Raw genomic sequence first — 13,267 nt, forward strand, 5'->3', positions numbered from 1 at the left:
GCTTGACTTATTTCACTCAGCATAATCTCTTTCAGTCCCGTCCATATTGCTACAAAAGTTGGGTATTCGTCCTTTCTGATGGAGGCATAATACTCCATAGTGTATATGAACCACATCTTCCTTATCCATTCGTCCATTGAAGGGCATCTTGGTTCTTTCCACAGTTTGGTGACCGTGGCCATTGCTGCTATAAACATTGGGGTACAGATGGCCCTTCTTTTCACTACATCTGTATCTTTGGGGTAAATACCCAGTAGTGCAATTGCAGCACTATTTTTAATTTCTTGAGGACTCTCCACACTGTTCTCCAAGGTGGCTGCACCAACTTGCATTCCCATCAACAGTGTAGGAGGGTTCCCCTTACTCCACATCCTCTCCAACACATGTTGTTTCCTGTCTTGCTAATTTTGGCCATTCTAATTGGTGTAAGGTGATATCTCAATGTGGTTTTAATTTGAATCTCCCTGATGGCTGGTGATGAACATTTTTTCATGTGTCTGATAGCCATTTGTATGTCTTCATTGGAGAAGTGTCTGTTCATATCTTCTGCCCATTTTTTGATATGCTTGTCTGTTTTGTGTGTGTTTAAGTTTGAGTTTGAGAAGTTCTTTATAGATCCTGGATATCAACCTTTTGTCTGTATTGCAATTTGCAAATATCTTCTCCTATTCCATGGGTTGCCTCTTTGTGTTCACTGTTTCCTTTGCTGTGCAGAAGCTTTTGATCTTGATGAAGTCCCAAAAGTTTATTTTTGCTTTTGTTTCCTTTGCCTTTGGAGACATATCTTGAAAGAAGTTGCTGGGCTGATATCAAAGAGGCCCAAACATATGGGCCTATGTTCTCCTCTAGGATTCTGATGTATAAGACCTTACTTTTTTTTTGAAGTAGGTTTCACACCAGCATGGAGCCCAACATGGGGCCTGAACTCATGACCCAGAGTTTAAGACCTGAGCTGAGATCAAGAGTCAGACACTGGGGGCACCTGGGTAGCTCAGTGGGTTAAAGCCTCAGCCTTCGGCTCAAGTCGTGGTCCCAGGGTCCTGGGATTGAGCCCCGAATTGGGCTCTCTGCTCAGCAGGGAGCCTGCTTCCTCCTCCCTCTATATCTCTGCCTGCCTCTCCGCCTACTAGTGATCTCTGCCTGTCAAAGAAAGAAAGAAAGAAAGAAAAAAAGAAAGAAAGAAAGAAAGTCGGACACTTAACTGACTGAGCCACCTGGGTGTCCCGAGACCTTAATATTTTTTTTTTTTAAAGATTTTATTTATTTGTCAGAGAGAGTGAGCGAGAGCAAGCACAGGCAGACAGAGTGGAAGGCAGAGTCAGACGGAGAAGCAGGCTCCCTGCGGAGCAAGGAGCCCGATATGGGACTCGATCCCAGGACGCTGGGATCATGACCTGAGCCGAAGGCAGCTGCCTAACCAACTGAGCCACCCAGGTGTCTCCGAGACCTTAATTTTTAAAAGATGATTTTCATAAAAGATAATTTATAAAAGATAAAATGGAAAACCATATGGTATCACCTCACTTATATTTATTAAAATTGTTATGCATGTGTGTATAAATATATATTATTTATATGTACGTATATACACATGAGTGTGTGGGTAGAAAAACAATTGGAAAGATAATCACCAAACTACCCAAAGAGTTTCGTTTGTAGATGAGAGTGGCTGAGAGAGAAATTCCCCCATTTTCCTTTAAAGACTTCTATATGGTCATTCCATACTGAGAATTCATATATTACTTAGCAAATAAAAATAAACCAATAATTAATTAAAATTAGGTTCCCTTTATATTTCACCATTTTATCATTTGTTATAGGTCTGTTCTCTTAACTTTTTTTTTTTTTTGGTCAGCATAACATTAATATATATTCAGTTCAAAGTACTACAACAAAAACAGAACCCCCAGGGCACCTGGGTGGCTCAGTGGGTTAAGCCTCTGCTTTCAGCTCTGGTCATAATCTTGGGGTCCTGGGATGGAGCCCCGCATCAGTCTCCCTGCTCAGCGGGAGCCTGCTTCTACCGCCCCCCACCTGCCTCTCTGCCTACTTGTGATCTCTGTCAAATAAATAAATAAAATCTTTTTTAAAAAACCAACAAAGCAAAAACAGAACCCCCAAATCCCCAATAATCTCACAACTCAGATAAACACTATTCACATTTTGGTAAAAAGAGAAAAGGAGGGAGAAAGAGTGCTATGTCTACATCATATATATTATGTAACCAAATTTATATACTATAAATGTGGAGGTTTTTTTCATTTAACATTAATTGTATTGAGAGCTTTTCCCTATGTCATCCTTTACAGAAACATGACATTTAATGAAAGTATGACACTCGAGTGCCCAATACAGATAGACCCTGAAGACATTTAGGTTGCTTTCAGCATTCTTATTGTTAGATATAAGGCAGCACTAACTATTCTTTGAATATATGTTTCAGTGTTTCTGATTATGAAATACCTACATATGGATTCACTGGAGGAGAGACTGTATGCTCTTAACACCTGAGTGTACTGCCAAGGATAGGCCAATATATACTCCCACTAGCAGGATATAAAAGTTCTCATTTCATCCTAATTTTGCCATCACTATTCATTAGTATTTGTGTTTGTTTATTAGTATTTTTTAACCTTACAAATATGACAGTCGTGGTGGGGTAGGTGTCTAACTGGTTTTTCAGCTTGCATTTTTTCTCAGTGCATATATTTGGTTACCAGGTAAGAAATATTTGTGTATGAGGTTTTGATTTTTTTAATTTATCCCCTTAGATTTTCCAATGAGGTATTTATTCTTTCATCATTTGGGCACGTGTACATGTATGTTGTTCTGTGAACAGAACACTGATTCACACACACACACACACACACACACAAACTGATATGGATGCACACACAAAAACATATTTAAGACATTACTCTTGTAACTCTTCGTTTTATGTTGCAAATATTTTTCTGAGCTCTGCCTTCATTTTATTTATATGCTTTTATGCAGTAGAACATTTTTCTGTATTTGATCCATAAATCTTTCCTTTATGGTTTCTTCCTTTGATTTTATGTTTGTACTTCCATACCCTATCATATTTGTTTTTTGAAAAATTTATTTTTCCATGTTTTAGGTTGTTGGAAGGCTTAGAAGGAGACATGAGAAGCACAAGAAAATTCTACTTCTTGGCAGAATTCACTAAATACATCTTATTCCAAATAAAGCTGAAGAATATTAATAAAATAAGTGCACAGAATAGGAAAACCTGCCACCAAACTTCCTAGAAGAAATCAATCAGTGTTCAGTTTCTCTCTGCTGCTTCTGGAAGAAGTTCAAGTGATACATTGTTATCTGACTAATCAGGTTAGAGTTCACTGGAAATACAAATAGAACCTGCCAGTCACAAGGTCTCACCCAGGGACAGAGCCTCTCACCATGAAGCAAAGTCAACAGGAAAATAGCATCAGTCACACACAACCTCCAGAGCAAAAATCACTCACTGGTCGTGCACATGTTGAACTCCAGCAGTGTGATGTTTTCAATGTGACTCAGAGAAAAAAATTCACCAATTCCTCTGCTTTTTCCAAATACATCAAGACCAGTTAGACAAAGCCTTTTTAAAAAAAGATTTTCTGCCTTTGATTTTTTTCAATTTTTTATGGAAAATCAGAACTATATAAAAAAGTAGACAAAATAGTAGAAGGAGCTTCCCCAATTCAATATTATTATCATGCAAATTTAACAGTTACCAACTCATGGCCAATCTTCTTTTATCTATTCCTTTCCTCCCCCAACAACTCCCACCATCCCAATTATTTGGAAGCAACATTTCTTCTGTAACCATTTCAGGATGAGATAAGTTCTTTTAAGGACACTATTTCCATTTAGCAAATATAAAGCCTGATATGTTTCTTTTTTTTTTCCTCTTAGACCAAGCATTTTATTACTTTTTTTTTAAGCCTGATATGTTTCTATTTAAATCATTAGCTGTCACTGTATATGCCCAGAAGCACTGGGGTTTGATCCTCATATCTTTGTTTTTTGTGTTCCTCATTCTCGAACAGTCTGGCTGCTCCACTGAATCTGTTCTTGCTAAGGGCAAGGACTTTCTATTTGCCCAATTCAAGGGAAACTTTTCAGTATTTATTTAGCTTTCCTCCACATTTAACCCTATTATGCCCTCCCACTGCATTTTCCCCTTCTAAGACATGACTGTCATTCTCCTATGGTTCTCTCTGGCTCTAGTTTACTCTCAGTCTCTCTCAAGTTCCCTCTTTATCTCTTTGCCTCTTCTTTTCTCTTGCTCCCTCCCTCTTTCTCTTTGTGACTTTTTCCTTTGGAGACTTTTGTGATAGAAAGATGCCAATGGTGTTGCCTGCGTGGCTCCATCAGCTAAGAGGGCCAGCTCCTGGTTTCAGCTCAGGTCCTGACTTCATGGGTCCATGACAATCAGCCTCATGTTAAGCTATGAGCAGGGAGTCTGCTTGAGATTCTCACCCTCTGCCCTCCCCCCACTCATGCAGGCATGTACAAGCTTTCTCTCTCTCAATAAATAAATCTTAGGGGGAAAAAAAGGTGCCACTATATTTAACAAGAGAAGGTAAGCAAAGGGAGGACACTGTGTCTCCCAAGTTCTCAAGGACACTTACCTTAAGAAGAGAAGGTAAGCAAAGGGAGGACACTGTGTCTCCCAAGTTCTCCCCTGTCCTCTGAAACTAGATGATGTTCACTCACAACTCATGACTCTGAGAAGCTTTTCAGACATTTTTGCTGCTCCACATTGCCACCCACCAGCAACAAGCTGTGAATGACCAACCCAGCAAGGGCCAATTTCTTCTAAGCTTAAAAATAAAACTTCTTAAGAGCATTTCTCTCTCCTTTTTACTATCTTTAAAAATAATTTTCTTTTTAATGGCTGAAATACATTTCTGTTACAACTATACAAGACCAAAGTGGACTACATTTTATTTGAGCTGGAAATGAAAAATATGTCAGGCAGGGACAGACAGAAAACCAGTCTTACCTCATCAAAGACCTTGGAAACAACATGTTTGTCCAGAATGGGAACATAGGTGGGGATGTGAGGGACCGCTGTCATGGACAAGGCATCCATGATGGTGAGTTTCTTGGCAACCAAGCTATGGGTCTTGAGCCAATCTTCTGAAGACATACTTGAAGAAATAAGAAGACACAATATGATGCTTTAAAGCTTGTAATAAACACAACCATAACAAAGCTTCCCTGATAAAATTGGGGTACTCACTCTTGGTCATAAACCTGTTTTCCTTCTCGACTCACTCTCCCTAATGACTTGCCATCTAGGTACTCATTTGTCAGCAGGATGCTTATTTCTGTGGAAGGAGAAATGACGGTTGTATAATTTCCAAATATATGGGTTTTTTAAAAGTCAAAATGCAAAAGGATCATACTTATCTCTCAGTTCGGTTGTGACTGATGATTAATAAATGGACCATATTTCAGAGAAACTTGACTGTCATAGGAGGTTCTCTGGCAAAATTCATTTGCAATTACACTAAAGACCAATAAATAGATGAATATGGCCCTATCAGTGTTTTGTTTATCTACTTCATCCCATATCCACTGAGATCCCTCTCCATGGAAGAATGAGACATTCATTCCCTCATTCCCTAGAAAACACATTTTTATTTTATTTATTTATTTATAACTCAAGAAACATCACATCAAAGTTGTTTTATTAGTTTTTCACAGTGGTGGTATTATGAATATAATTCTGCTAATTCTTTTTTTTTAATTTAGATAAACTTTTACTTCTTTTTTTTAAATTTATTTTTTATTTATTTTTGGCATAACAGTATTCATTATTTTTCCACCACACCCAGTGCTCCATGCAATCCGTGCCTTTTATAATACCCACCACCTGGTACCCCAACCTCCCACCCACCCGCCACTTCAAACCCCTCAGATTGTTTTTCAGAGTCCATAGTCTCTCCTGGTTCACCTCCCCTTCCAATTTCCCCCAACTCCCTTCTCCTCTAACTCCCCATGTCCTCCATGCTATTTGTTATGCTCCACAAATAAGTGAAACCATATGATAATTGACTCTCTCTGCTTGACTTATTTCACTCAGCATAATCTCTTTCAGTCCCGTCCATGTTGCTACAAAAGTTGGGTATTCATCCTTTCTGATGGAGGCATAATACTCCATAGTGTATATGGACCACATCTTCCTTATCTATTTGTCCGTTGAAGGGCATCTTGGTTCTTTCCACAGTTTGGCGACCGTGGCCATTGCTGCTATAAACATTGGGGTACAGATAGCCTTTCTTTTCACTACATCTGTATCTTTGGGGTAAATACCCAGGAGTGCAATGGCAGGGTCATAGGGAAGTTCTATTTTTTAATTTTGAGGAATCTCCACACTGTTCTCCAAAGTGGCTGCACCAACTTGCATTCCCACCAACAGTGGAAGAGGGTTCCCCTTTCTCCACATCCCCTCCAACACATGTTGTTTTGGCCATTCTAACTGGTGTAAGGTGATGTCTCAATGTGGTTTTAATTTGAATCTCCCTGATGGCTAGTGATGATGAACATTTTTTCATGTGTCTGATAGCCATTTGTATGTCTTCATTGGAGAAGTGTCTGTTCATATCTTCTGCCCATTTTTTGATATGGTTGTCTGTTTTGTGCGTGTTGAGTTTGAGGAGTTCATTATTCCTGGATATAAACCTTTTGCCTGTACTGTCATTTGCAAATATCTTCTCCCATTCCATGGGTTGCCTCTTTGTTTTTTTGACTGCTTAATGCTTCAAAGTATAGGGATAGAGGAAACATTCCTGAACTTCATCAAATCTATCTATGAAAGACCCACAGCAAATATCATCCTCAATGGGAAAAAGCTTGCAGCCTTCCCGTTGAGATCAGGAACACGACAAGGATGCCCACTCAACACTCTTGTTCAACATAGTTTTAGAAGTCCTAGCAACAGCAATCAGACACAAAGAGAAATAAAAGGTATCCAAATTGGCAATGAAGAAGTCAAACTCTCTTTTCGCAGATGACATGATTCTTTATATGGAAAACCCAAAAGACTCCACCCCCAAACTACTAGAACTCATACAGCAATTCAGCAACGTGGCAGGATACAAAGTCAATGTACAGAAATCAGTGGCTTTCTTATACACTAACAATGAAAATACAGAAAGGGAAATTAGAGAATCATTTCCATTTACTATAGCACCAAGAACCATAAGATACCTGGGAATAAACCTAACCAAAGAGGTAAAGGATCTGTATTCGAGGAACTACAGAACACTCATGAAAGAAATTGAAGACGACACAAAAAAGATGGAAGACCATTCCATGCTCTTGGATAGGAAGAATAAACATTGTTAAAACGTCTATACTGCCTAGAGCAATCTATACTTTTAATGCCATTCCGATCAAAATTCCAGCAGTATTCTTCATAGAGCTGGAGCAAATAATACAAAAATTTGTATGGAACCAGAAGAGACCCCGAATCACTAAGGAAATGGTGAAAAACAAAAATAAAACTGGGGGCATCACGCTACCTGATTTCAAGCTTTACTATAAAGCTGTGATCACGAAGACAGCATGGTACTGGCATAAAAACAGACACACAGACCATAAAAACAGACACACACATAGAGTAGAGAGCCCAGATATGGAGCCTCAACTCTATGGTCAAATCATTTTCGACAAAACGGGAAAAAATATACAGTGGAAAAAAGACAGTCTCTTCAATAAATCGTGCTGGGAAAACTGGGCAGCTATATGTAGAAGAATGAAACTTGACCATTCTCTTACACCGTACACAAAGATAAACTCAAAATGAATAAAAGACCTCAATGTGAGACAGGAATCCATCAGAATCCTAGAGGAGAATATAGGCAGTAATCTCTTCGATATCAGCCACAGCAACTTCTTTCAAGATATGTCTCCAAAGGCAAAGGAAACAAAAGCGAAAATAAACTTTTGGGACTTCATCAAAATAAAAAGAAAACACCTTTTTAAAATGTTAAATTTGCAAATGCCATTAACCAATGATTGTTCAATGTTGCCCTCACTGGCCTCCTCCAAATTATACAAAAGAACCTTGATCAACATTTTAGTTTCTGAGAGTTTGCTCTGTAGTTCTTCCACTCTGTCTGGAAAACCAAAATCCCTACTAGATCCTGTTTAGTTATAGATACATAATTCAAATCAATGTTTTGGATTTTTAATATATATCCTTATAAAAACTTGGACTTACAAATGAAAAGAAATATTAGCTAATTGAATTGGCAGCATCTAGAAGGAGGCGTGTTTGGGAGTGACTTGGTTAAACATCTAAGAAATCATACTCTACTCATCATAAGATGAGCCCTTTAAAAACCACGCATATAGCAGACCTAGGGACTATGACAGGTTAATTGAAACAGAGGAAAAGACATCATAATGATCAGTGCTAATGAACAAGAGGTTAGATTCAGCTATGGATGGAGGGTACACTTGTCACTCAGTCCCTCTTCCTACATAGGGGATTGATCGTGTGTATCTGTGTCATTAATTTGATTTAGTAGTTATCAGCAATTTGAAATATAGGGGAAAGTCCTACAGGAATTAAACTCTTAGAAATTTACTATTTTAAGAATAAAGTTTTTTTCTTATAATAAAATCTGCGTGCCATATTCTCCTCACAATTTATCCCCAAAAGGCTGACAATATGGACCAGCTGACACCCCCTGTGAATGAAGGGAAGAAAATAAAAGCTTCTTCTTCTTCTTTTTTTTTTTTATAAGATTTCACTTATTTATTTAACAGAGAGAGAGAGTGCGCACAAGTAGGGGTTGCAGTAGGCAGAGGGAGAAGCCCAATATGGGGCTCAATCCCAGGACCTTGGGATCATGACCTGAGCCAAAGGCAGATGCTTAATTGACTAAGCCACCCAGGCACCACACAGAAGGGAAGAAAATTAGCCAGCTGTGAAGTATTAGGTTTTCAAGTTCAAAACATGCAGTGGCAGCGAGAACTATACTAACACCAGAGTTATGTGAGTCACTTATATATTAAACATCCAGGCACAGTAATTGCAAATCTCAGCCTAAGAAAATCTAGTTCCTTATAGCAGACAGAGATGATTTACAAGGAGTCCCTGAATAGGAAGCAATTGTAACCCACTTAAAAATGATTTGTTTCCCCCAAAATGTATCTATACCCAGGTTTTTAGGAGCAGACACACTGGGCAAAGGGAGGCTGGCCTGTGCTTCCTGATATAGAGAGACCCTCTCTGGCTTACCTCTGTCACTTGGAGTGTTCCAGCTGCTGGAAGTAGAAAGGCCGTCGGTCCTCTCACTGCAAGCTGAGCTCTTGAGGCTGGACATCTGGCTTCTGAGAAGGCTGGTTTTGGTTGATTCTGTTGGTAGCAAAGGGAAAGGGGTTAAAGGAACGTGGGACAAAATGAGAGACTTTAATAGATGCACCTAATTCCTTGGATCCTTAGAAAAAGAATGCAGGTTCCAAACCTCAGAGGACAGTTCTGCCACCAATTAAATGCTGCCATAAATGTTTGTTCCACTTATCTGAGCTCAAGCTCTACCCCTCTTCAAGAGAGATCTACTTCCAAGCTCATTCAAGTTGTGGGTAGAACTCATCTCCCTGCAGCTGTGCAACGAGGTCCCTCTATTCTCACTGACAGTCAGGGGGCTTCTCAGCTCCTGAAGCACTCACATGACTACTCAGTGGTCCCTCCATCTTTAAGCCAGCCATGACACACTGAATTTCTCTTGTGCTTCAAGTTTCTCTTTCTTTTCTGTCACTGGCTGGAAAAATCTCCTCCTTTTAAGAGCTCAAGTGAGTATACTGGGCTCTCCTAGACAACCTTGACTTCAGGTCAATGTAAGATAATCCTAGAAGTCATGCCTCACCATATTCACAGACTGCAGTCCTTTGCTAGCAAATCAGTACTTTTCAAATATTGACATTTAATTTGTGCAATATACAGAAGGTAATGAGCTTATATCAAGACACCTTGATTATTTTTATATGCGATTATGGAAACCACATTAATTATAAATGTGATCTGTACTTCACAATTTGGAGGTACAAGTACCAAGGCTTTATATAGTATTCGTGAATGTGATGTGTCCTTGTTTTCAACAAGAAGGAACTTAGCCTCTCCTATAAGAAACTAGATAATTAGACTGAAGATGAACTAATAATCTACAAATTATCTTTTTCACAGGAAGTTAATACCCGTGGTCTCTGTACATAAAGATAGGACTGTGTTAAGTGTTATTCATTATTTTTCTAGGCAACAACAGGGTGAATCCTGTGTCTTGATTGCATCTGTAACCAGGAATTAAGAAAGATAAATTTCATTGGGATCTATGTCTGTGAGTAAAAGAGATAAATGATCCACATAGGAGATAAATGATCCACATAGGAGAGCTGAACTCCACAGTCCACCTTGACCAAAATCATTAGGCAAGACAACAAGTGAGCCAAAATGAAAATAATATTTAGCTCCCGAAGTCTCCAAAAATAAAAACTGTATTATTTCCAAACTCTGAAAATAATGAATAAAAACACATTTATCTGGCAGTGGATTAAAGCACTTAACTACTCCCCAAGTTCAGTAGTCAGTCACTACATTTCATTTCATTACTTTTCCATGTTAAAAATTAAAACAGAATAAAGCCTATCAATAGCAACAACCCCAAATCTAAGTGAAATGGTAGAAGTGACAAAAGGCCATTACACAATGTTTAGGACAAGTAGCAAGTAGCCTTTCTAGCAAAACTCTGGTTTTGCTGGAATGGGCAGGTGGGCTACACAGGTGGCATGGTATAGGAAGCCACTGTGTTCACATGAGCCTAAGACATTCCTCCCTTGTACAGAGATACCAGAACAAGTAGACAGATCATGCAAGATTGATCCAGCTATGGCAAGTGGCCCATACCAGGAAGCCCCTTGGCTTATATAGGTTCAAGGCTCTCCTCCCTTGCCTAGAGACAAAACAACACTCAAAAGATAGTAGTGGGGAAGCTACCATAATTTTTCCCCACTGAAAGACATCTAGCCTCCTGGCCTGAGGAAACTCCTGCTGCTCCCTCAGGCAGCACCAGCAGGGACCAGCTGTAGCCCCACTAACACCAGCAAACCAAGCACCAAAATAATATCACAAAAGGCTGTGAAAATTAAATAACCATTGGAACCACAGCCCAGAGAAACAGGCCAGGGTCTATGTGCTAACTTTAAACAGGGCAACTACTTCCTAAAATAAAAGATCTGAATAGGATCTAGAGTCCCTTACATAATAGACAAATGTTCAGGATACTATAAAAAATTACCCATTATAGCAAGAATCATGAAAATCGCACCTTAAATGAGAAAGACAATCAAATGATGCCAACAGAATGAATAATGAATCAGAAGTTGGGATTATCTCTGAAAAACAATCTGAGGGGTTTGAATTGGTGGGGGGGTGGGAGGTTGGGGTACCAGGTGGTGGGTATTATAGAGGGCACAGATTGCATGGAGCACTGGGTGTGGTGAAAAAATAATGAATACTGTTATGCTGAAAATAAATAAATTCAAATAAATAAATAAATAAAATCTTTAAAAAATAAATAAAAAAAGAATTTGGGATTATCTGATAAGGATTTCAAAGAAGCTGTCATAAAAATGCTTCAAAAATTAATTACAAATTCTCTTGAAACAAATGATCAAATAGAAAATCTCAGCTAAGAAATAAAAGCTATAAAACAAAAGCTATAAAAGTTCCAAGTGGAAACTGTAGAACTAAAAAATAAAATAACAAATAAAAAAACTTGTTAGATGGGCTCAGTAGTAGAGCAGAGATGACAGAGGATAGTATCAGAGAACTTGAGGACAGACAGAACAATACAATTCAGCTAATTTTAACAACAGAGAAAAAAATATTGACAAAAGATAAACAGAGACTCAGGGACCTGTAGGACAATAACAAAGCATCCAACATTCATATCATCAAGGTCTCAAAAGGACAGGGAGACAGAAAGTAGAACAGAGAGACTTTCTGAAGAAATAGTAGATGAAAACTTTCCAAATTTGGTGAAAGACACAATGTTCAGATTCAAGAAGCTGAACAAACACCAAACAGAATGAACCCAAAGAAACCCATGCCAAGATGCATTACAGTTAAATACTTAAATATCAGAGATAAAGGAAAAAATCTTGAATGTAGCCAGAAAGAAAAGACACATTACCTAAGAAACCACCAGTTTGAATGACAGAAAATTTCACATTTAAAACATAGGAAACCCCAAAGAGAGGCTTCACTGTTTTTCAACCACAAAAAGGAAAGAACAATTGACTGCAAATTCTGAATGTAAAATCATCCAATCATCTTTCAGGAATTAAGAAAAAATAAAACCATTACTACACATGTTAAAAACAAAACAAAACGAACTTTGGCTAGCAGACTGATCCTTAGAAATGACTGAAACAGACATTACAACACCACCTGATACTCAAGATAATGGTATTTAAACCTGGGGAATAAAAAATATTAAATTTTCTAAATTGAAGTAAGATTTCCACACTCACATGAAGTGGTAAAATGCTGACACCAGGAGACTTTTTTAAAGTCACTTACATATACTATCATACCTATAGAAACAATTATAAAAATCATACAAAGAAAGAAATTTTTTAAAAACTACAAGTAAACCAAGACAGAATTGTAAAAAATGTTCAAGTAACCTGAAGGAAGGCAAGAAAAAAGAAAGTGGAACAAGACCAATGAAAATAAATAGAAAATAATAAAATAATGAAGTAAGTGCTTAACATATCAATTATTACTTTAAATATAAATAGTCTAATACTAATCAAAAAACATACTGGCAGAGTGGATAAAAGGCTATCAAACTATATGCTACTTACAAGAAATTTACTTTTTAAAAACAAGATTTATTTATTTGAGAGAGAGAGAGAGCACATGCTTGTGTGAGCACAGGTGGGGAGAGGCAAAGAAAGAGGGAGAGAAAGTCTTAACCAGACTCTGAGCTGAGTGTGAAGCCCAACAACAGGGCTCAAACCCATGACCTCTAGATCATAACTGAGCCAAAACCAAAAGTTGAATGCTCAACCAACTGTGCCATTCAGTACCCCAAGGAATGTACTCTAAGTATAACATTGGTAGACTGCAAGTAAAAGGATGGAGAATTAAGGAGGGCATGTGTTGTGATGAGTACTGGGTGTTATACACAGCTAATGAATCACTGAACACTACATCAAAAACTAATGATGTACTGTATGGTGA

The 13,267-nt window shown here is 38.2% G+C and overlaps 1 protein-coding gene across 1 annotated transcript in view; it reads right to left on the reverse strand.

The window, feature by feature from the left end:
* Positions 1-13,267, reverse strand: part of VWA3B (von Willebrand factor A domain containing 3B) — a 208,331-nt gene that overhangs the window by 59,305 nt on the left and 135,759 nt on the right. The window contains exons 15-17 of the mRNA XM_059407818.1: positions 9,263-9,379; positions 5,249-5,336; positions 5,009-5,156 (exon numbers count right to left, since the gene is read on the reverse strand). Coding sequence (XP_059263801.1) covers positions 5,009-5,156; positions 5,249-5,336; positions 9,263-9,379 — 353 coding nt within the window. The remainder of the gene's footprint in view (positions 1-5,008; positions 5,157-5,248; positions 5,337-9,262; positions 9,380-13,267) is intronic.

The sequence above is a fragment of the Mustela nigripes genome, chromosome 7 (assembly GCF_022355385.1).
Source record: "Mustela nigripes isolate SB6536 chromosome 7, MUSNIG.SB6536, whole genome shotgun sequence".
NCBI classification, from domain to species: domain Eukaryota; kingdom Metazoa; phylum Chordata; class Mammalia; order Carnivora; family Mustelidae; genus Mustela; species Mustela nigripes.